Genomic DNA, 25,000 nt, shown 5'->3' with positions numbered 1-25,000 from the left:
CAGGAGTGGTCAGAGAACCTTTAAGAAATAATCCTCTCAGGGTGTAGAGTACTCCGTGGCTCCATCCATTTCCTTATGCTGTGAGGGGGGGTCTGGGGATGAAAGGGCTCTTTGTCTGATGGAATTGTGGCGCACCTGTATGGTCTACTCACCCTTAGACGCCCCCGCTCCCCCCATGGGAAGACACAGTGTAGCCTCTGAGTGGGGAGGAATAACTATACCAGAGGGTCCTCCACGCCACTGAGCCAACTCAATGCGTCTCCATTACCTGCTTGAGATGTCTGCTGGTGGCTACATTAACCCTGCTCTGTGTAAGTGGTCCCAGCCCACGCCTCTCTGGCCTTTCATCAACACTGAAGACGATAAGGGGTCTGCACTGCTTTGGCAGATGAGAGTTTTATTGCACCCAAGTTGGTCCAATGCATTTGTGTTTTAAAAAAAAAAAACACAAAAAACAGTCCAAGACAGAATTGGACTAAAGACAGATAGCAGTGTGAACTCTATAAAAGGCAGTTTCACCTTATCAGTAAAAAGACAATGGGTGGAACAAACGCAATCAACTTTCAAGACTACCTTTAGCATGAAACGGACTAAAAGTTTGTTTAAGAACTTACACCTCTTTCAAACAAGTTGTCCTTCCCACTCAGGCTTCATAGCGTTAAAGGGTGTCGCGTTTTCCCACTGGGAAGGTTCACAACAAGAGCCTCCGCAAGACGTGTGAAGAACATTCATTCATTGTTTACAAATGTTCCTCTAACACTAAAAACATATGGCTATTAGCATATGGCTAAACTAATGGGCTATTAAGGTCACCGTTTCCCTTTCTAATCATTTGCTGAGCTAACGGCAATCAAAATAGTCCATTGTTATGCGTAGCCTCCGCTACGACAGCACACTACCAGAGACCTTATAAGGGAGGAGCTCATTCACTGAAAGGAAAATGGAATGGGGGAAATCCATTAACAGTTAATGCTAAACATGGCGGATTTGTAACTGGAATTCCCACCCTGTATTATTAATATAACGATCACATTGTTGGAAACAGCATAACTGACGTTTGGTCTCCTCTGCATTTTCTGTTTATATCCATTGTTGCCATAGTAATGGGCATGCTCAAAATTTAGTACATGTGCAGTGAGCAAGTCAACACCAGGAAGAAAGCCTTTTTACCTTTAATTGAGCAGTTGAGGAAACAAAGTTTACACCGCTTATCTCAGATTAAAAGGCAGATATACGGGATGCACTTTTGTTGTCCGTTTAGGTGCTGTCTGTTTGACCATTCTATGTGGAGTTATGGATCTCTCTCCATTCATTGAGATAAGAGACTGATCTCTCCCCATTCATTGAGATGGGAGACAGAACTTTCCCCATTCATTGAGATAGGAGACTGATCTTGTTTGCCAGAAATAGCTGTCGAGAGGTGTTTTGCTAAGATGGACCTTGACACTACCCCTGAAGAAATTTTAAAGGGTTCGCAGAGTGACTAGGCTATCATGTCTGTTGCAGCCTAAGAAGCTAACGTTAGCTGCTTTCTGTAACATTACCTGTTGTACTTGTTACATATGATATACATACAATGTACAGCAGTATATTGCAATAAACTAATTTACTACTTAAGTTCATTTTTGTAAATGTAAGTAAACTTTAAGTCCATGTTCGTGTTGAGCAGCATGCATCAGCATTGACAAGATGGGATCATCATCATGAATTAAATTATTCATGTTTGCAACGCTAACGTAACCAGCACATTGTTGCATCTGACTGCAGACAGCGTAGTGTCTGTTCCACTTGATTCTGCTACTAGTTAAATGGTGGATTGGTTTAACTTGAGCACTGACTATTAAAGTATTTATCCTACTCATAACGCTAATGTTCCTCTCGTAGAAGAGCTGTGCAGATTAATTAGTGAATGAGAGGTGGTCTATCATTTTGAAAATGAAATGACTCGTAACGTCTTCTGCAGCGCCTCAGTTTATACTTAAGTTAAATTAGCAGCATACTCTGTTCACAAAACGCAGTGACAAGAAGGGGTACAGGACTGCCATCACGAAAGTCAGAGCACAGCGCAGCACTCGTCCTCATCAAGCCTCTCACTCGCGCACATTCAGGACCTGTGTGCTGAACGAACAGTGTGGTCTGTAGTTTGTCTCTCTTCTCCGCCTCTGCCTCTCTCTCTCTCTCTCTCTCGCTCTCTCTCTGCCTTGGCTGGGATCCCTGCACCCCTCCTCTGCCTCCCCCCCCCCCCTCCAGGGGCCCCTCCTTGCAGGCAGGGTTCTCCGTGCTGCAGGCTGCCTTCCTCTGGTGTCGGCGCCCTGCCCGACATGCCTTTCAAGGCCTGCTAGACTGCAGGGCAGACTTTCTGGCTCCACTGCCATTGTTTGCTTGGCTGCTTTGCGCCTCATCCCGGGAGTGGATTAGCATAAGAATACTGAGGCACACTGTGCCCCCCCCCATCTGCAATACCCCCGTCCTGCCCCCCCCCTCACCCTACCCCTTCCTCTCTTATCCTCGGCCTTCCTCTTATCCTCCGAACTCTTCCATCTCTCCCTGAGCCAAAATCAATCAGTGTCAGGATTCGTTCTGTTCCTTGCGGACAGCCAAGCCGAGCCTTCAAGACAGAGGCAGGGGAGTATGTGTCTGGGGGTGGGGGTGGAGGTAGTGGTGGGGTGGATGGAGCCAGCACGCCGGGTGAGGAACAAAAGTTAATTTGTGGAACACTTGGGTGCAACGTGAGCTCCTCAAGCCAGGAAAAATAGAATTGAAAAACAGCAACAGCCAACTAAGACATAAAGGTTGGCACCATGGTGTGAATCTTTAAAACGGCAAATTAGACCGGTACCACGCGAAGAAGTAAAACAAAAACAACAACAAAAAAACAGGCAGAGATGACTAAAGCAAAGAAACAGCGTCTCTTTGGCTACTGCTTTACAGCATGGATAAATTGGATAAATTCATCACAACAACAAACTCTAAACACCAGGCACCATATCAGCTGCTTAAATACCACCACTGGGCTTCAGCAGGACTCTGTTCTGAGACAACACCATGGCCCTGCAGTGGTGTAGGGACTGACACACTGTATATAGTCTCTCCACAATCCTCTGGTATTAGCTTGATCTTGATATCAGCCGAGGCCACGCGCTGTGCTTTTGGGTGTGTTTCGCTTGCTGGAGCCAATGATCACTTTGGAGTCGCGCTCCCGGATCCAGCAATTAAACTTCAAATGCAGGCCTGCTCTGCCGTCTGGGGCGCACCAACGACTATACAAACAACTAAATGTGTCGGCTTTTATCTCGGATGACGTAATATGCTTGCATCTACAATCTACAGAGGAAGAAATTGCAGTCGTATAAATCAGAACATTTGATTTCTCTCCATTACAACACACACTATGTTAGAAATAAGCTTGCTTTACATTGGTTCACAAACTGCTCTGATTAAGTGTGCCGGTCAGACTGTGTGCTCCACATATACTGTAATCTGATGAGGGAGATTTTCCACACTGGCTCTCTGAGCAGGCTGAGAGCGGACCTTGAAGGAAACGGTGACGGAGAGAGAAGCAGGAGCACAGGGGAAAGACAGAGGAGCCTGTGTGTGGCCCTGTCTGAGACCAGCCTGTGTGAGACCAGCCTGTGTGTGGCCCTGTCTGAGACCAGTCTGTGTGAGACCAGCCTGTGTGAGACCAGCCTCTGTGAGACCAGCCTGTGTGAGACCAGCCTGTGTGAGACCAGTCTGTGTGTGGCCCTGTATGAGACCAGCCTGTGTGAGACCAGCCTGTGTGTGGCCCTGTCTGAGACCAGCCTGTGTGAGACCAGTCTGTGTGAGACCAGCCTGTGTGAGACCAGTCTGTGTGAGACCAGCCTGTGTGTGGCCCTGTCTGAGACCAGCCTGTGTGAGACCAGCCTGTGTGAGACCAGCCTGTGTGAGACCAGCCTCTGTGAGACCAGCCTGTGTGGGACCAGCCTGTGTGAGACCAGCCTGTGTGAGACCAGCCTCTGTGAGAACAGCCTGTGTGGGACCAGCCTGTGTGAGGGCCTGTGAGACCGAGCCTGAGACAAGCCTGTCTAGGATCACCCCCCTCTCTTTCATGTATGTATGTATAAACACATCCTCAAAGCAGGCATTTAGGCTTTAACCTAAGCAAATCATTGTTTTTATTTTATTTTATTCATGAAGTCACAAGTTCCGACCACTTCCCATTCCTATTTGTCAGTGCGGGGGTTTTCATCCAATCACGTTTCATTCTCCGCACAGCTCCAGTCTGAGCTCCGCCAGACCCATCATGGGGATTGGCTAATCAAATTTACATTTCTACGAGGAGGGCTTAATCTACTGGAAACATCAGTGACTCTACGGGTTAGTTTGATAGCCTATAACGTGACGGTTAATGACAGAAACCCTAGGAATAGTATAGGGTTATTTACCTCCCTGGGGCAGTTAAGAAGGGTAAGTATAGGCTTATTCACTTCACAGAAGTAGTAATATTCACACAAACCACATTCTGCTTGGATAAATGTTGACAAATAAACAATATGCAGAATTCATCTTTTCTCATAGTGCACTTGCTTTGATACTAATTGTGTGTGATTGTAGCCTAGGTTGTGCAAGAAACATGGGTTCACAACGCTCTAGCTAGTAACAGTAAACAATGCATGCGTGTTTTGAAAAGTGTATGTTTATAAGATACACCTAAGTTTCATTCTTCAGTCTTTAGTCTAGTTCTATAGTTTCAGGTGTTCAAGCAGGCCATTTCATATGTCAACTTAGGGGTACATTAGGCTACTTGGGTTTCTAACATGTTACTGAAAACATGCGGCAGTAAGTTTCAAATTAGTTCAGTAAAATTAATAATTTCTGGACACCAGGCTGGTAAGAAAAAAATCCTTGCGGGAACACAGACGCACACATGCAGTCAAGCATATTCTCACCCCCTCTCCTTCCGACACAGGCGTGCACACACACACACACGTATACACCGTAATACCACAAATATGCCAACCACTAGCAGGTTCACCCACAGTAAACATGCCTGATATACTCAGAGGCACAGAAGCTCCTTTGGACTAGAACCCAACAGGAACATTTAATAATGACCGATTACAGAGAGATCTCCATTTGAGACCAGTGCCAGTGTAAGTGAAATTCAGTCTAACTCAGTTTCATGTTGGCATAACTTTCAGTACCTAACTGAGAAGTCAGCTCATAGTGGGTGACTGGGAGCCAAGAAATTTCTTTCCAGAATGTTGCAATCTTGCAAATAAAATTCAAGGATTTCCTGCAATTTTTACGTTTTACCACAATATTGCCATGTCATGGGATTTCTGCATTATTTATTTAAGTTTTAAAATCACTGCATTTTAAACTGCACTGTTTGAGAATTCCCACATAAAATTCAGTTTTTCCCACAACAAATTACAAGAGATCCTTGCAAGATTAGGGTTGGACTGATCTTGCACACAAGATAAGGGAGGAAAGTCCAGAGCCCAAGTTTGGAGCCAGACTTGTATCGATCCAATGCGTTCTATCTACAGTACATTCTTCCACATAGAGATATCTATAAGTTGAAGTTATGTGTTACTGGTACGACACAAAGCAATAAATCCCAATACTGTAGTTTGCAGATAACTGCGTGGGTTTCGTTTGCATATACTAATCCATCAACCCTCTGAGGCGTCCACCTCATAAGGAATTCCCGGTAATGTATCAATATCTCCTGACCACATCCCAATCTCTATGACTCTACAAGTAGCAGCTGCAACTGTAGTATTTAACAGCGTGCTCGAGTTTTGCCAGTTCTGCGCCTTCTCACCTGATTGGTTGATCCATGTTCCTGAGGCATGATGGGTAGTTCTCAGTTGGCCGTGGGAGGTCCTGCTGAGATGTAGATGGTCCGATGATGACTGACCCGTCACGCTCAGCAAGGTCACGCTCAGCAAGGTCACGCTCAGCAAGGCACCATGGGCACTTCAGCATACGGGGTGAGAAGGGAGTCTGAAACGGTTAACAGGAGCATTTCAGTGTGGTCAGGGGGACATATGATATAATAACTGAGCTTAAATGTGAATTAATATAAAGGCAAAATGTGATTTCCTTTTATTATTAGTTCAAAAGAAAAACATTTTAGTATTATTGCACTTTGCCCTTATATCACATCACTTCAAAAGTCAAGTACTGGTATCTGTTCACTTCATTGACAATGTCCTACAAGCAATTCTGACCTACTAAGAGACTAAACGGAAAAACTCTTTCAGATCCACTTTATTCAAAACATACAGTCAACAAGTTATCATATTGTATAGGCCATGTTTTGACATAGTACACCTTATCACAATGAAATATTGTTTTCTAATCACGATATAATGTTTAAGTTGGAATTGGAAGCATTGGTATAATGTATGGTGTTCACAGAGAAAAAGAGAAAAAGCCACACTCTTTACAAGGTGCAGTGGCTAAGCATTACATGCTGATTGTGTTTGATTTGACTGAGCCGAAACCGGTAGCACTTCAGGTACACTGCTGCAGGAGAGCGGGGAGGACAGAAGTAAACCGGTAGCACTTCAGGTACACTGCTGCAGGACAGCGGGGCGGACAGAAGTAATCATTTCTCACTGTGCTCCACTACTCTGGGACACGAGTGCATTATGGATCGGGCATATGCCCCGGTGACCTGCAGCTCCTCAAAGAGAGGTATTAGATGGCCACAGGCTCCGCAGGCTCCGACGGCCAGACAGACTGTCACCATGACGGGGAGCGAAAGGAACCGAGAATCCAGAGAGAGGTGAGGGTGAGAGAGAGAGAGAGCGAGAGCAAGAGGGAGAGGGAGAGAGAGAGGGAGAGGGAGAGAGAGAGGGAGAGAGAGGGAGATGGAGAGAGGAATCCAGAGTGAGGTGAGGGTGAGAAAGAGAGAGATAGAGAGATAGAAAGAGAGATGGGGGGGATGGAGAGAGGGGAGATGAAGAGATGGGGGGATGAGAGAGAGAAAGAGAGAGAGAGAGGGAGGGAGGGAGAGGGAGAGAAATGGAAGGAATGAGACAGACAGAGAAAGCAGGAGAGGGAAGTAATAGAGAGGGGAGAGGGGAGTAATTCATGCCGTTCAGGGTAACAGCATCCACTAGGAATAAAAAGAGCTGAGGTGGTTGTATGACCCTGTTGCGAAAGACAGCCATTTGGCTTGGAAGGTGTCTGAGGCCAAAAGGTCACATTTGCATCCACGCGATGAGGTGTTTGAAAAGACAAAAGGGTCAGCCAGACACCTGAGAGGATTCAATCAAAGTGAAACAAGCTACACAACACATCCATCACTTCAGGGAGGGTGCAGCGGAACAAGCTACACAACACATCCATCACTTCAGGGAGGGTGCAGCTAATGCAAGCTTTCAGTCTGCCAACACAGAGGAGACAAAACACCCAGAGGGGTCGCTTTTCTCAGACACAGATTAAGACACAGTCCCAGTCTAAATAGCATTTCTTACTGGGGATACTCCAATATTAAACACAGGGCTCATCTTGATCCGCAACTAAGACCATGTTATAAACAGTTTGCCACCCTTTTTCCACGATCCCCTCAGCTCTGCCAGACAGCGCTCAGGCTGTCAGACCCACAGGCAACCAGGGATGCTCCCACCCTGCATGGGCCTCTGCAGTAAAGCCTCTTGCACGACCCCATTAATGTATCAGGCAAAAACAACACACAATAAATAGAGAACAAATGTTCCTTCCCACTCAGTCACGTGTGTTTGTATTCCCACTTGACTATATTTAGTGGGACGCTCCAGAGCGCTCCCATCTTAGGGAACCATCTTACGTTGAGGACTGTAACATCATCTAGATATCTAGCTATTACGCAAATGGAACATTGGGTTCTAGTTATTAGTTCCCTAATAGATTAACGGTTCGACTTTACCGTTTGGCTTCCATTCCCACACAACACACGAAACAGTAGAATAGCGACACATAAATGGCTTTCAGGGTGAGTGGGATATAAGTGGAAGAGCATGACTTGGCTCCAGCCTAGATCCCTCTCACAACTGGTCCACCACCAGAGACACGAACCAGAAGCTCTTCATTCTTACTAAAGCAGTCAGTGTTATGGAGACTGGGTAAGAAACCTAATAAAATAAGTTACTATTAGGTCCACCGTCTTCCTTATTTGAAGCCTAATCAGGTGTCCTTTAGAAGGCAGTATTTATTACCTTTGACCTCGCCGTCACAGATTTCCTCTTCAGGTGTTCGGAGAACAAGGTGTTTAAATCACCTCGGTGATACAATCTCTTGTTGAATCACATCAGAGATGATACTGGTTCTTTATTAGCAACAGTGTTGACTTGGGTAAGGCTTAGTATCGGAGGCCTTACACACTTACCCAAAACAACAGCAGAATAAAGTGGCAGGTATGCTCAACGGATGGGTCATTGGACACGACAACAGTGAGATCACATTGCTCAAAGGCACATGGCACATATTGACAGGGGATGGGAGAGTGCTGATTTATCAATTCTCCTGTCAGATGAAGTATTTGACAAGACAAGGGATTTGCCCATATCAGAGAACCTCAGGCAAGAAGTTATTTTCTGTAGCCACTACTTGACCACCACTGCCACATTATATCCAATTATTCATTGGCAGGCATGAACAAAGAACTTATCCCACATTACTAAATCCTAGACACTAGAGAGAGAGGAACACAGTGGTGCGTCACCTTTATAAACACTGGTAAAGGCTACGCTGTGATGTCAAATCCACTACAATGCTGTTATGGAAAACAGACCACTTGGTGTGGAAAGCCTTTATTCAGTGCAAACTCAGGATATAGCCCAGGCCTACTACTCATCTTTATTCAGTGCAAACTCAGTATATAGCCCAGGCCTACTAGTTTACATGCTGCACCCAGCACTGAGAAAGAATGCCTACTCACAATGTATCAGAATTCTACAATAAAGATGGATGGCTAGATTTCTAAAGGAGAGATGCGGCCATTGAGACAGATGTTTCACATTCATAACATGAACATAACAGCCATTATAACAATGGTGTCACTGCGAACATGCATACGCCACTGTGCTGCTGGTGAATGTACAGCCAGTGCATGCTTACATATAGGCGCCAATGTGGCAGCAAACCCCATGAGCTATTTTTACCTCCCAGGAGCAGAACTGCTGTGGCCGTGGGAGCACTGCTGTGCAAAGCTGAACGAGGGGAATTGACATCTGACACAGCGCCCATCGAGTCCAGGGCGGATGGGACACACATTTAGATGGAAAACAAAAAAGTTGACAAAAAAAGGCCGGAGCTCATAAAGCACTGGATAAAAAAAGTGGGGGGCTTGGGGAAGGGAGGCAAGATAACCCCTTGGTTAATCAAAATCAACACAAGGAAACTGAGGGAGAAGAAATAATGTTTGGAGTAAGCAACAAAAGTGTGCCTGAATGTGTGTTCAAGGCCTAACAGGAAATGACGGTTGAATGCGAGTAGATTCCATCGCATGAGTTTGTGCCACGGCTTTCAGGAAGGACCAACAGAGGCTGTTTAAGGTCTCTAAGGACGTGCACTTTAGTCCCGTATGAAAATAAACACATCTCTCTTTCAGACACAACCTGCATCACCTGCATAACCTGCATCAATCCCGGTGGTGCACCCATTACTACAGCCTGTACTGTATGGAGGGCTGAAACGATTACTCGAGTAACTCGATTACAAAAAATACTCCAGGCAAATTATTTGCCTCGAGGCTTCGTTTAATTCATATTATTTACGATGGTGCGATGGCGGAGAACCAAAAGACCAGCCGTAAAATCCCTTTCCGCATGGTAACTGTATGAGAGACACTCTGTTGATAGTGACGTTGCCTAGCAACGCTATGCTCTAGGACAAGTTTAGTACGTTGCAAATTCAGTGGCAAAGTAGTGGTTCCTATGTTGTTCCTATTACGTTTCGAGTGCTCATCATTGTTCGACATGTATGTGAGGCATTGTGTGCGTACCTAATGAAAGTAAGGGTTTTCATAAAGTTACTACTGTGATAATCGTGTATTTGAGCTTCATGCGAGTACACATTGCTATTAAGTGCGATTAGCATGCTAAGCAGAGATTTAGTTATGATTCTTATGTTGAGTCAACGTTATAAGGATGGGTTCATCCTGTTCAGATTTCGACTGGATGGGATATGAATGAGATCCATGCTGCCTAGTGTAATGTACACTTTTATATGTATTTAGTTATATTCGTTGTGTAATTGTTATTGTGAAGCAATAACTCCTGTTAATGTGATTCAGTGCAGTGCTGATAAGTCCGTATTCTCATTGCAGACAACACATACTGTATGTACGATCACAGGCATCGTCATGTAATGGAAATTGATGAATGCACATTAAAGGGAGATAAAGAATACTGCTTTGGTGATCGTGGGTGTTTTAACAGACTAGAACCAGCAAATACATTCACAGGTCACTCTTCAATGTAACGTAAAAGTTGACGCTAGAGGATATATGATTGCTAACTAATATGGACACTAGCGTTTGTTAGAACGTACATTATTTGTGATTATTTTTAGCCTATGTTATGAGTTTATAGTGATGACTAGGCATCGTGTTAAGTAGCAAGTAAGCAAACAATTCTCCAAGATCTCATGTCATGCACTCTTCATTTCTCCCTATCGCAAGTGTGGTCACACACACACAGCTGTTGTGCTTTCAACCTCGTTGTGGGACACACTATTAGTATTGTTGTTTAAAAACGCAAAAGTACTTTTTATCCGATTACTCTATTAATCGATGGAATACTCGATGGAATACTCGATTCTAAAAATACTCGATAATTGCAGCCCTAACTGTATGCATCCCTGTCAAGTCTTTGCAAGTCGTTACTCCTTTTTTCTTAACTTTTCATTAGTTTATTAATATAACATCAGATATTAAAATTGCATGTCGTCTGAGGGAAGGTCGTTTGAGGCAGAGTAATGGTTAGCTCACAAAAACAAAATATGAGACCATTTAAGCAGCGGCCAGAGCCAGTGAGAGGCCTTTGGAGTACTGGTACTTAAAGAACTCCAACTCAACAGGACTGAAGTAAGCCAGAGACGTTATAAGGGGGGAGAAAATGAATGAAACATTAAACATGGCGGATATTTGTAAGTCCTGCCCTATATTATAAAGAGCCAGTCACATTGTTGGAAACGGCACATCTTACGTTTCGCCTCCACTGCACGTTATGTTTTTTCCACTGTTGCCATACTAATAGCCATGCCACGTAACTTGGTGCATGCATAGTGAGCAAGTCAACACAAAGAATAAAGTCTTTTTAGCCGTATTTTAGCAGCTGCGGAAACACTGTTCACAACGTTATGGATCCCCCCCGCATTTGGATAGGAGCCCGATGCCCGAAATAGCTGCCCAGGAGAGTTCCCAAGATGGCTGCCGAGTGGCGGGATGTGCCTGTAAAGACTTTGATTGAGCCCAACGCTGACGTACCTTTAATTACACACACAGATCTACCTCCAGTTGTACACATCATTTACAGTCAGAGAACTGTCTGCTACCCTAAATACTGAAACAGCATCTGGACAAACTGGGGGCTTTGAGACGTCTCTGGGGGGCTCTGCAGCTGGCCTTAAAATAGAAATGCATGGGAAGAGTTTGGCGTGCCGTTTGTAAGCAATCTGTCTGCAATCAGTTCTATAGCGCTAAAACCGGTGAGTCATGACCAGACAAAGTTTTGAAGAATTTCTGGTATTTTCATTGGGTGCATGATTTAACTGTTTACTATGTTGGCAAACATGATCAAACATGCACCACCACCAAGAGCCACCGAACCAGGCCCATCTTCTGACCACAGATAAATAACCACGCCTATCTATAAGGAGAGTAAAACCACACCAAAACAATACTGGCCACTGCAGCAGAAACAAAGATGTTAGTCAGAGCGTTATCTTCCGCAGCCCTTACAAACCTTCCACTACAAAACAACAGCACAAACAAGACATGTTTGATGTAAAAGTGTAGCCAACATCTGAAATCTTCCTGTAGTTTGACATGAAGAGAGTCACATACTGCGAGGCGGCCTCAGGAAGGAGTTGCACTCTGTTGTTTTTTCAGGTGTCAAATGTTCCAGTTCTTCAGGAATGTTATCACTTTAGGAGCCACCTTCAGCAGAGATACTACTACTGAAAAAACAAACAGGCAGCCGCGTCACACGATCCTCCCCAACACACTTAAAAAAAAAAAAAAAAACAATGATGAAATCTACCTGCACTCTCTCATAGCCCCAAACCCACTCTTCCTGCAGTCCCTCATAGACCCAAACCCACACCCTCCAATGAGGACAAAAATCATTCACTTCCCCAATGTCTGGGTCCCTCCGTCTGCAATAGCCCTTCGGCTGCCATTGTAAATTATTCACCGGGAGAGGTGAGTGTATTTAAAGCAGAATCAATACCATTAAAGAACAGAGCTTTCTTGATAAAGCCTCTTTGCCCCAGGGCTGGCCCGCTGCAGTACCACTCTCCCATTACCCCCCTGCCCCGGCCAATCTGATACCAGACTTATGAGGCTGTTTGGAGTTCAAATGGACGACAACAACACACACCAGATCACTCTCACTTACAACCCCCCCCCCCCCCCCTTTCTCTCTCTCTGGTGCTCTTTTTCTTACTTCTTTTCTCTCTCTCCCTCCTCTCTCTCCCCAATGCCTACCTTGACACAGCCCCCGTGTAAATTCTCATGATTACAGGTTACATTTCCACTGGAGTATTTCTCTGTTTTATGTGCTCCAGAGGGGCTGGGGGTCTAGGTGGATGTATGAGGAGGGGAGGGGATGTTTTCCTCTCCTTCTCCGCCATCCTGTCTCCAGGCCATGGGGGGGTGGGGTGGGGTGGGGGGGCGTGTGGGCTTGGGGCCTGACTTATGGAAGGCCTGACTGAGGCACGCACTGGGATGTGAAATCCGATCCGCACAGCCCCTCTCCCGCTCTCTTTCCCTCTCCCTCTACAACCACCTTCCTCCCCACTGTCACCTCGCCAGAGTGAACTGGAGGCTCTAAAAGCAATCTGATCCCGCTGCTTGCCCCCTTCCCCCAATGCCTCTCTGTGGCTGAGATTGAAACACATACTCAGACACACACACACAGACAGCTACGGGGCAACTCAAGCAGACCGGAGAGAGACAGACACCTTCCCACAACCACACCGATCAGTCATTTAAAAAGAAAACAGCTCAAATTATTTCATCAGTGTTTTTAATGCATGTGGTCAACATGTGGTTGCAGTATACGGAAAACTGGAGGTGTGTCCTGTCAGGAAGACCATGTCTTGTATATGGCTCATTCAGTGTTGTTACCAAACTGACAATCGTGGCAACAATCAATGAGGAGTTAAATGTGAGCTGGGAATCATTGTACAGCTTCATTTGGAGCAAGAAAATGGCCATGTCTTCTGGCACAGTCTCCAGGCTGAGTAATGATAATCTGTGAGAATCCACTGACACACTCAACCCTCAAGTCATCTGCCTGGCAATACTCACAGGTAGCCAGCCACCTTCTCCATTGGATATTAACATATCAACTCGCAGACCACATTCGTCCCTCCAGCCATCACACTGAAATACATACCAAACCCCTATACCCCATCCACGGAGCCACCTTTAATTGGAAACTACAGGTATAATATAACCCCAGTAACTTTCAAAAGAGGAAAATAAAGACTACCAGGCAATTCCAATCATGACTCTACCACTGAGCCTTTTCCCAGGAGAAAAGGAGCTCTGATCACCCTGTCTTTAATCACAAAAGGGCTGGCCTATCAGTGCAATCAGTGCGCATAACGAGCAGTCGCAGCTCTGACACTCTGCTTATTTGGATTTCTCTCACACACATCTAACCTACCTCTTCCACATTCCAATCGCCTGTGATGATCCCACACAGTCTAAGTTTGCATATTTTGTCTCTCTGTGCCTTCGACACAGTAATGCAGTGCCTTGAGTAAGCTGAGGAATGCACAGCTGTTCAGCATATGTATAATGCAACCCTTTAGCATTATATTTTCCCCAACAAGATAACTTCCCAGTCTTTTCCCAGAGCATGCCTTCCCTCTCAACCCAGTCTCTCCTCCCCTCCTTCAACCAGACAGTTTCACAGGCTCTGTAAACATCTGTTTTTTGACCTCCCCATGTTCCAGACCCGAAAAATGCCCGCAGCATGGAAGGTGGATGAAGAAAGAGAGGGAGAAAGACTGAAGGAACTAAGAACGATTAGTAGTGAACCACCAAGACTCCTTTAGCCATTCACAACGCTGCATACATCAATTTCAAACTACACTCTATGGCAAATTAAAGACCGAATTAGATGGTTCTATTTTCATTGGAAGCATGTAGTCTAAAAACTGTAGTTCGAAACATCTTACGCACATCTTAAGGTAAATGTCACGTGTGTTCATCCGTGGCGCTGGTAATCTGGGGACAACTAAACCACAAACATCTCTCACTTAACACAACGTTTAAGATCAAATAACTGTATAGAAAAACATGGTAAATGGTAGAAGACTTGACAATTGCAGGCAAAAAGTTTAGTTAACGCCATGCATTGGTCTCGTTCATCATCCTCAAACAGCTTAAATACAAACTGGAAAAATCATAATAGAGTATGCTTCATTCATCTCACAATAGTTAAACAAAAACGTGTATCTCATTGAATCGCTTTAATTTCAGCATCGTTGACTATGGTCAATGTTCGCGATTCGAAACAACGCTAGCTGCTAGCTCTATTCGTTACAAATTATTTTCATATTGGCAAGGAATACATTAAGTTACTAAGCCGGCGCAATTAAGTAATAACTATTATGAAGGGCGCACATGTAAATCAAAATGTAAACATGACACCTATGAATTCACACATTAATAAGAAAGCAGACGTTATAACACTGTCCTCGATGATCTACAAACTTAAATGAAAGCAAATAGTTTGGGACATTAGCTGCCTAGCGATAGCTTTTGCTAAAATCTTTGATGTAGCCACCAGCACAGCACTGTGAGGCTGGCTACAAAAGTACCAATCCATCAACACTGAGACCTGAGCACTGGAAGTTTTGCTCGCTAACCCATGCTACAATAAAAAGCTACTTAGCTGACTACATTGCAAACTATTGACAAATAATGTTTTTACCCTTAAAGTAAGATACTGTACCTATATCTGCTAAGGTTAAAACAGCCGAAAATATTTGATACGTTTGGGACGCATATTATGCTTACCCAACAAAAACAAAACCTCCAAATCATCCAGGTTTATTCGTAGGCTAACTATGCTAGCTAACTTACTAGCAAGAACTTTTTCAGATGAAAACACCTACGGCAGCAGGCTAGTCAGCGCAACAAACTTTTGCCCCGATGGCACAGCATTTACGTTAGCTCGATTAGCTTGGAAGCTATCCTTGCTAGCTAACAAGCCAGATAAGGTAGGTGAACACTTTTACTTACTTACCAATATCTCATCGGTGGATAAACATACAAATCCCCAAACAGTCTGTAGAGAATGCCGACAGACGTGGCTGATAACTGCCTTTAACAAATCACCCAGTTTGGAAATGCGTTCACTGTTTTTGATGCGCTTCTGTCGTAAATTGACTGCTTCGCACAGTCTCCGTTCTGTGAGCCAGCCTCCCAATCACTGCAAATGTCCAAGTGAGACGAATGCAGGCGCTGTTGGAGCACTACTATGGACTCAAGCCACCAGTAACACCCCCTAGCGACGGCCAGGGCCAAACAATCCGAGAAGACTCTAGCTGCGACGACTTGAACAATTCCTGTTCGAGTTGAGATTTTTTGAGTGCATTGTGAAGTAGTTTAGTATTAGGCCGTCAAATCGTAGTCTGAATTAGATTTTTTTTTACTTAAGCTTCAACCTTTCAAATCGGCAGAGTGCACAACGTTTTTTTTTTAAGGATCTAATGTACAACCTTGCCTCAGTTTCCTAAATAACTGTATTACTATGTTGAACACATGTAGTTTGAAACAAAAAACTCATGGCCAAACAGATGTGAAATAGCCTAAGCTTTTAATGACATGCTTCAACCAGCCCTCCAACCGTCAAAAAGGTACAGCAGCTTTTCCAGTGAACACAATTTCATTGTAGAAGTATTTGTAAGCAATATATTTGTATTCTTGTGATCACTAGGATATAGTCATGCATATATTTAAAAACATGTATATGTTTAAAGATGTCTTCAACCTTTTCCGTTCCTTTTGTTTAAAATAGGATGTAGGCCTACATGATTTCATCCTTTTCCCCAGACATACATAGAACTGCTGTAATAGGTTAAAACACTATATAATACTACTTCTTCTACTTCTTGGTACATCTCTCCTTGACCAAGTTACTGCTTCCCAGTGCTTAGCACCCGGAGGCAACGGCCATCAAAACATCGACAAAGCTATCATTTCATTTCCACCCATTCATGTAATTTAAGGAGACATTCTTTGATATCAGATTGTTTGAAAACTTGCAGCAATGTCTGGCTGTACAACTCAGAAAATCATACAATGGAAAATATTATAGAGTGGCATTTGACAATGAAAAAAAACAATGAAAACCCTATACCAATATATCAAACATAACAGACATTTTAAGTACAGAACTACCTAAAGTCAAGGCCATATCATAACAATATCTGAGAGACCGCTTAGAAAACATCTTAAATAAGCAAATACATTATTATTAAGAGAGGTTGTCTCCTTATGCCAAAACAATCGACAAAAATCTCTATATTAGGCTATATGTTTCATAAATAACTCCTCAACCTCACCACTCAAGACTGATGCACAAACAGTCCTAATGGCACAACTGAAAGCACCTTGCAGACTCATGCTACTGTGTAAGGTACAGGTACAGCCGAGCAAAAGACAAAACAAAAAAAGTGGGCTGTCACACCTGAAGGAAGCACCAGAGGCCACAGGTACAGGGCGAATCAGTGGTTAGTTTTACTTTCAAATACTGTTACGACCAGGGGCACTATGCCAAGATATGAAAGAGAAGGAAAATACGTTTCCACATGTGTTCTAAGTTGAGGGGGGTCTACACCTTATAAAAACCAGCTTGCTGTAATGGAATGAATGAGATGCAGAGAGGAGTTCAGGGATGAACGGCAGGGAATGGTTTGTGAAGTGAATTAAAGAGATCTATACTGATCTATAGATCTATCTGGAGGTGCAGATGCAGAACACTGACGGGAAACCACTAAATCTCAGTTCCATTTCCTTCATCTTTTTAGGGGGAATTAAAAAAATTATAATTGGACATTCACGTGGCACAGTGATGTGGTCCTTCAGAAGCCTACTAATCTAATGTAACACTATTTTATCATTTAAAAATAGCATTGACTGACAGTGTAAAATAATCAGCCAAATACTGAACGTATGAATATTTCAAAACTCACCCTTCAGGGTTACACAATTTTTCAAAGTTTTTTTACGAGCATCCCTTTAAATGTATCGCTTGAAAATGACTCTTTATAACCCAGCCTCACCAAACCCCTCATATTTGTGATAGCCCTTTCTTTCATTCTGTTAAAACAAAAGCATCAAGTCCTTACTTTCCCCGCAAAAGGTTAAAAAGTCGAAGTGTAAACTATGTTGATGCACAATTTCAGTACATACTAAGATGGTCAAACACGATGGAAAGTTAATTCGCACTTAGTTGTTACAAATATTCAGTAGTTCATAAAGGTACAAACTATAACTGAATGCATAACATGGGAAAAAACAGCAATGTGATATTACCACAGATAAACAGTGTTATAAACAGATCATAATTAATGTCGCAGCTTCATTGCACCCTAGTGACTGAAAACTACACATAACAATAATGGCCAATAACTTCACATCATTCTTGTTCATTTGTAGTTTAATTCAATCTATCATTAGTCAGATGAAAACAACCAAGGCAGTGTTCTCTGTTATATTTCACTTGAAAGACAAATATGTCACCAGCATTTGCACACACACAAGCTAATCTACTGGCACAAACATGTTAATACTGATATTTGCACACTACACAAGCACACTCATACACACATGTACAGCCATACACAATCATAAGCACTTCACACAAAGTACATGTTGATATATAAAATGGGTTAACCTGTAAGAAGACTTGCATACTGTCTAAGGAAACCGTGAGTGTCAGAGGGAAATGAATAGATCTGAAATTCATCCTTTATGTTGATACATATTTTTTTGCATAAATCCAATTGTAATGTATATTCAGATCCTACATGAAGGCACATAACATTCACAGAAAGGTAATTTGGCTTAGGGAACTGTTCCCCAACGTCTATTTGTCCTTTCTGATGAGATAAAAATAAAGGCCAAACATATATACAGGAGTGTACAGCTCTTATGTGAAGTAAAGAAAGCTGATCAAGTGAAAGCTAAAATACTCAAACTAAACCCTCCATGCTTTGTGGTTAAAGTTAATTATTTTGAAGAAAAAAAAAGGATGGACCAAACCAAATTCCTAACATTTCACCTTCTGTGGAGACGTATTATGGCAATGGAGCTTACATCAGTCTGTGAATCTCGTGTGGACACTGACTAAGACTGGTCTCGTATTCAGATATAAATAGATGAAATGTCAAGGTTAAATAACAGAGTTGGATCTTTGAGATTTCAGGTCAGTAGAAGCACAATAATATATTAGTTCTGAAATAAATACATTGTTTAACCAGTAGGTCACTTATGGCTTAACATTTAACAATCATACTCTTCATAGTACTGTTACATTAGAATCGTTGTAATCATCATTCTAAGTCAAATGTGATGTTCTTTTTTTCACGGACACTAATGTTCTCTTTGAAATGTGCTTTTCCAGTACATAATAATAAGATCATTGGCACGTTATAGTATCGCCCATGACTGTGGTTCTTCTCCAGGGGCATCTACACATTGATGGCATGAGCATGCTTCTTGCACAGAGGCTTGTCCTTCTTGGAGTAGAATGGCTGGCCCTCTAAGTTGACATTGCACACCTGAGTAAGACACAGAGCAGAGACGGAGGTTGAATCTTTTAGCGACCATTTTGTCTTTCATTCTGTCTTTCATGTCTTGCAAACAAAGGGAATAAACGCTGACAAAATTTAACGTGTTGTTTGTTAAAGTTACGTCACAGGGAAGGTTCAATGTCATCGGTATACATTTCTATTTGAAGAGCAATGTCAGCAACACCCCCCCCCCCCTCCCACACACACACCCTCCCAGTCTGTGCCTCAATCTGCAACTAGGATCATGTCTCAACCTCCCCCAGGTTTGCATGTTAGGATTGCCTCTGGAATCATGAATATTTCACAATCAATGTAATAAAAAACAGGTTTCTGTCTGGAGATTACTGCTGCAGAGTAGCATTCTTACCGCACAGACGAAGCAGGTGTCGTGCCAGGTATGCCCCAGAGCCTCGATGAACTTGTCCCCAGCCTCCACAGGGAAGTCACAGCCATGACACTTAGTGCTGAAGAGGGAAATGTAATCTGCAGACCCAGACAGAAAGCAATTTAGAGAATGTAACACTCCAGAGGACAAAAACATATCTATTTCACACCAAAAAACACTTAACGCAATTGTTTTTCAAATAATGCACAAATAATGCGTACATATATTAGAATATGACAGAAGCACTGACTCCATTGGTGCCATGCTATACCAGGAAAGGCTACAATAACTCTCTATGTTCTCCAACAGAGTGAACACAGGGGATAGGTTGGCACAAGCCTGAATGGCACGCAACGTGTAAGAGCCTGCCTTTCTGTAGAAACAGCGGGTGCATCTCCTACCTTTCTCACAGTACGGTTCTCCATCCTCCATGTGGAACAGGCTGTTTCCAAAGGGCTTCCCGCACGCAGCACACACAAAACAGGTGGTGTGCCAAGTCTGCCGGAGCGCATGCATCACTTCCTGTTGACAAAACAGCGACAAAAACAGTGATTGTTCACCCGCACGACGGTCTCACGAACAACATGTGGGTGCACTGTGTTGGGCCCCGGCTGTACGTGTGTGCGTCGCCGTGCACTCACCCCCATGATCTTGGTGTTGCAGCGGGCACAGGATGGGGCAAAGTACTCGCCGTAGCAGTTCTCACAGTACACGCTATTCTGCTCCTCCACAAAGCTGTTGTCAGCCAGAGAGTTGTGGCAGTAGTGGCAGTTGAACTCCTCCGGATGCCAAGAGCGTCCCAGGGCCACCAGGAAAGGTCCTCTGAGGGGGGAAGACATCAGGGAAGAACGCAAACACATCAGCGATGGAGCAACAGCTCTGACATACACACTTGTTGTGTGCACAGTCGGTGTTAACTGAAGCACGTGTTTTGCTGAATGGCTGACCAAGACATTGAAGACAAATTAAAAAACGATCTACTAAACATTCAACCTCAATCTACTGAACTCGTTAGAAGTATTTTCTTCTCTTCTGAATATCTTTTGCAAGATTGTGAAAAACATAGCATGATGAGGTTCAAACTAAGTAAGTCATATCACACTGATTATTACACGGCTCTTCTTAATGCTGTAGAATGCTCCATTCACTTGAATGGGGCTTCCCAACGTTCTGCGGTCAACTATTTTCCGATAACTGACCGTTGCTATGGACTTAATGACCGCTGTCAAGGAAAGTGGCCTTTTTGCCTCTAATTCACGTCTTTCGTAGCACTCCGCAAGTAGTACGATAACTTATCAATGGAGTTTCAGCGGACGGTTGAGCAGCTGTGTTCTAAAGAATGTTCAACTGTCTTTGAAGTTCAACGTCTTTGGCGAACTATTTCTCTCCTTTTAAACACTACGTATAGTAACAAATGCATTGTAAAAAGACACACGGTGTTAAGTAATTTGTTTGTTTTAGTTGTAACCGTATAATAAGCGGGATAATGTATAGAACGCCGGTCATTGTCGGGAAAATAAGCCCCTTCAGGGTGAAGCAACACCCCTCCGCTTTCGCGTCGGGGTGCTGTTCGCCCTGTCGGGGCTTATTTTCCCGACAATGACCTGCGTTCTATACATTATCCCTTACTTAACTGATACTATAGCCAGGTACTTAAGAAGGAAGGCACTCACACACTCAAACCAGCACTGAAATTTCTATTTGAGGTCTTCCCCTCATCAGTGCTGTTTTCCCTGACTCTGCACCACACAACAGATTGCCTGCAATGTGACAGTCCAATGTCCTCTCTATCTCCATGGGCCACATGATGTGGTTTACCTGATGATTTGGTTGCATGCGCCACACATGGGTGTCCTGCTGCCGCCGGCGACGCGCTCGGCCCTCTGGGCCACTCCCCGGGCCACAGGAGGGAGGGGGGTAGGGATGTAGGGTGAAGGGGCGCAGGCGGGACCTGGAGCAGGGCCCGGGTTTGGGATGTAGGCAGGAGGAGGGGGAGCGGACTGAGGAAGAGGCTGTACTTTGGTGCTGGTGCTGGTGGTCTTGCCGGGGTCGAACTTCTGTGCGAAGTTGTCGTCTGACACCCAGGGCGGGCGGCTGGCGGGAGGAGCGGGGGCGGCGGGGGCCGGAGGAGGTGCAGGAGCTGGAGCTGGGGCAGGTGCTGGAGCTGGAGCTGGAGGAGACGAGAGAATGAGAAGTCAGAGAACCAATGTTGTAACTGCCTCAGGGAACACAAGAAGACTGTAGTCCCTCTAGAGGCGAATGAAGAACAATATTTCTCATGAAATAGCAACAAAATGCTACATATGCAAACCATGGCTATAGACATATTACATTGACTTTAGATTTGGTTACAACTGTTGCTACCAGTGGATTATTCATGACACACCCAGTCACACACGCCTTTACCTGGAGCTGTGGGGTAGGCGCTAGGCACGATGGTAGCGGTGCTGACCATTATAGGCTGCGGAGTTGGGGGGCCCACAGGAATATGAATGGAGCTTTGCTGCATGGGTGGCTGCTGCATGTGTGGTGGCTGCATGTGTGGCGGCTGCATGGGGGGCTGCTGCATGTGTGGTGGCTGCATGTGTGGTGGCTGCATTGGGGGAAGCTGCATGGGGGGATGCTGCATTGGAGGATATTGCATAGGGGGATGTTGCATAGGGGGTAGCTGCATCTGTGGTGGCTGCATTGAGGGCTGCATGGGTGGACCCGACATGTACTGGCTGTGGGAGAACACAAGGATTGGTAATGCAAATTCAATGCAACCAAAATGACAGATGACTAATATGTCTATATATAAAGTTATATGCGGTTAATATACAAGACCATCACTGCTCCATACAAGGTGTCAATATATAAATATCATAAAAAAACTAACATTCTCATCTGCAGATTACATCCATATAAGTGGATGCAAATAAATGAATGTAAACGAACAAAGTACAAATGACTGCAAATGCTGACCAATATAAATAATATGCAACTTAAAATACAAAAAATTCAGCACAGTAAGTGAGTAAATGTTATTTGCATTACATATGTGTTAGTGACATCTGCTGGAGGACATTAATCCCACAGTTCCTCCACTGGCTCCATGTTAGGAACAGACCTGATGCACCAGCAGACGCATGAGAGCTGGTGTCTTACCTGCACATCTCCCCCTCCACCAGACACAGTTTAACTCAAAGCTAAGTCATTTTTTAATACTAGCAGAGACCCACATAGATAGATCGAGAAGAAGAGAGTGAGGTAGAGAAAGGAACAGAGCCTGCCATCACTAGGACAGAGTTAGAACAGAGAACCTCCATACCAGCCATTATAGAAGGACAGAGAGAAGGGTTCTCAAACTAAAGAAATGAATTTGATTGAACCAAGGGCCTTTTGTTAAGTTCTCTTTTCAGTTCCTTTGGTTCTTTTTTTGAATGGTAGTTGTGAGTATAAAGGGCGAATACCATAATCATAATACATGTGACAGTTAAGAGTAAAAATTACTTAAGGAGGAGGTTAAAAACAGTCAGAAAGCACAAACGCATCATCCTATGTCAAGAGTAGATCAGTTGGAAAGGTAGGTTGGGTAGGAAGAGTGGGACAGGTAGGTTACTCTGGGGGTAAGAGGGGTTATTCTGGCATTAAGAGGAGGGGGGAAAGAGAGACACGCTGCCCCGATGCCACCACTGCAGCCGGGGTCACGTCCCAGATGAGCTGCGCATCATACCTGGACATGGACATGGAGGTTGACATGTGGGAGCTGTAACCAGAGGCAGACTGCAGGCTGTAGCTACAATGTAGTGGAAACAAAAGGGGTTCAAAGGTCAATGGTCGTATAGGGGGGAATTGTATTATTTGGTTTGGTTTTACCATGTCCACCCATAGCTGTGTTTCAGCATACTGTCCTGCAGCTACGCATGACGTGATGCATCTTTGCAGTTTGATGTTGGTTGAGTGTGATGCTTTATTGTGGGCAGTGACTTCTGCCACACTGAGAGGTCACAGCAGACATGCACTGCACACTGAGGATTGTGGATTTAGAAGAGTGGAACACAGTAAACAGTAAAAGTGTGTGTGGGGCACCCTTTCAGGTTTGGGTCAGGACACAACCATATGTGCACAGTATAGGTGAACATGACAGTGTAGAGTTGGGAGATTAATTCAAGGGGATGCATTCAGGCGCACACAAAAATGAACCACTGCAGAATAATGAACACTATCAGTGATAAAAGGGGCTAATAAAATCAGCTTCAATCTGATCAACATTAATGGGATGTGTGTGATCCAGCAGGCATGTATCTTATCCATACATGTAAAACTAGACACACTTCACACTGAGAAACTGTCTTCAGCGACATACCTCATCACAAATACCACAACAAATGTGAAAAACAAAACACACATTAAACATAAGTAACAAAGCAAAAGAACGATGCACCCTGGGAGAATTCCATGCCACACTCCAGACATTGAGAGAGTATTAATTATGATATTAATAGAAGGGTGAAAAGAAAGATAATTATACTTTAAAAGCCAGAGAAGAAGACATTTGTAAAAGTAATTAATCTAAAGGTTATGAATATTATTCTTAAAACAGAGAAGAGTCGGTCTTTGTAATTAACATTGAACAGCACATGTTAATGAACACTGGTTACATTTACCAAATTATCAATCAGATTTCTTGCTAGAAACCACTCCGTTCACAAAGTGGTTTCAGGTTGTCGATTAACTTTTAATCTAAAACTAAATTCAGAAAAGTGTTCCAGTACATTTAAGTGAAGAGCGTAATGAGTGGAGGCTGGGTGGCGGTGGCCATTAGTGTTGGGTGAAGTGGGTGAAGTGTGGGCATGCAGCTCAAGAGGTGACGTGCAGAGCGAGCGTGGGTGAGCGAGGGATATGGGAACGGTGCAGTGCTCTCGCTCAGACCAGGCCAGCAGTCACTACCGGACACTACATCACCATTTATCCACTAGCAGCCCATCACAAGATAAATGGGGCCATTTCATGAATGACACATCCTGCGTACGAGAGAAGATCACGAGTGGGCCTCGCTCTAGAGTGCATGCCAATGCTCAAACCTTTTCTGGGTGTTTTGGGGTACCCCCCCCTCCATTTTGAGAAAATAGACAGGGGACAGGGACAAAATGGAGGGCAATTCCAGCATCAAGTTAGCATTGCATGAGCGTACCTCTGAGGAAGGATGGGTGTATTCTGAACGGATGATGATTAAAGTGTAAGTTCACCCTCAGCTCTGAGCCTTACTCAACCCACTGCATCATTTTGAAAAATGCTAAAAGGTGGGCAAGGGGCTGACAGGGGGTGGGGGGCGTGAAGGGGTTATTTATGGCAATTAAGTCAATATTAACTAAGCATTGATGCGTCACATCATTTAGATAAAAGCTAAAAAAACACATTTACACCATTTACGCATTACCTCTCTAAAACTGTGAAGGGAGCATCGACATCAAGGAAAGAGAGAGGTGGCTTGAGTAGAGGGACCAGTCAAACCTTTGAGAACGGCATCTCATCTAAAGATACCACTGTTGCCAAAAACACCCATAGGAGCTTTTCTAACTGTCCTATATTAGTTTCACTTCTTACTTTTCTCTGTAA

The 25,000-nt window shown here is 44.0% G+C and overlaps 2 protein-coding genes across 9 annotated transcripts in view; both read right to left on the bottom strand.

Annotated features, from left to right (window-relative positions):
• Positions 1-15,641, bottom strand: part of bmpr1aa (bone morphogenetic protein receptor, type IAa) — a 39,891-nt gene extending 24,250 nt beyond the window's left edge. The window contains exons 1-3 of one of the 2 annotated variants that reach the window (XM_080848932.1): positions 15,462-15,641; positions 12,044-12,156; positions 5,810-5,991 (exon numbers count right to left, since the gene is read on the bottom strand). The gene's annotated coding sequence lies outside the window, so the exon portion shown is untranslated. The remainder of the gene's footprint in view (positions 1-5,809; positions 5,992-12,043; positions 12,157-15,461) is intronic. The other variant, XM_080848931.1, reaches the window with a different exon arrangement.
• Positions 15,642-16,015: 374 nt separating this feature from the next.
• ldb3a (LIM domain binding 3a) overlaps positions 16,016-25,000 on the bottom strand; it is a 51,385-nt gene continuing 42,400 nt past the window's right edge. For 6 of the 7 annotated variants that reach the window (XM_080848924.1, XM_080848930.1, XM_080848928.1 and 3 more), the window contains 7 exons: positions 23,115-23,177; positions 21,806-22,122; positions 21,218-21,569; positions 20,041-20,221; positions 19,801-19,921; positions 19,382-19,497; positions 16,016-19,002 (listed from right to left, as the gene is read on the bottom strand). In XM_080848924.1, the coding sequence (XP_080705050.1) occupies positions 18,913-19,002; positions 19,382-19,497; positions 19,801-19,921; positions 20,041-20,221; positions 21,218-21,569; positions 21,806-22,122; positions 23,115-23,177 (1,240 nt within the window). In that variant the 3' untranslated portion in view covers positions 16,016-18,912. The remainder of the gene's footprint in view (positions 19,003-19,381; positions 19,498-19,800; positions 19,922-20,040; positions 20,222-21,217; positions 21,570-21,805; positions 22,123-23,114; positions 23,178-25,000) is intronic. The other variant, XM_080848929.1, reaches the window with a different exon arrangement.

Source organism: Sprattus sprattus (assembly GCF_963457725.1).
Source record: "Sprattus sprattus genome assembly, chromosome: 12".
NCBI classification, from domain to species: Eukaryota; Metazoa; Chordata; class Actinopteri; order Clupeiformes; family Clupeidae; genus Sprattus; species Sprattus sprattus.
Note: the sequence above shows the minus strand (reverse complement) of the source record. Positions and strands in the feature narration are given on the sequence as shown.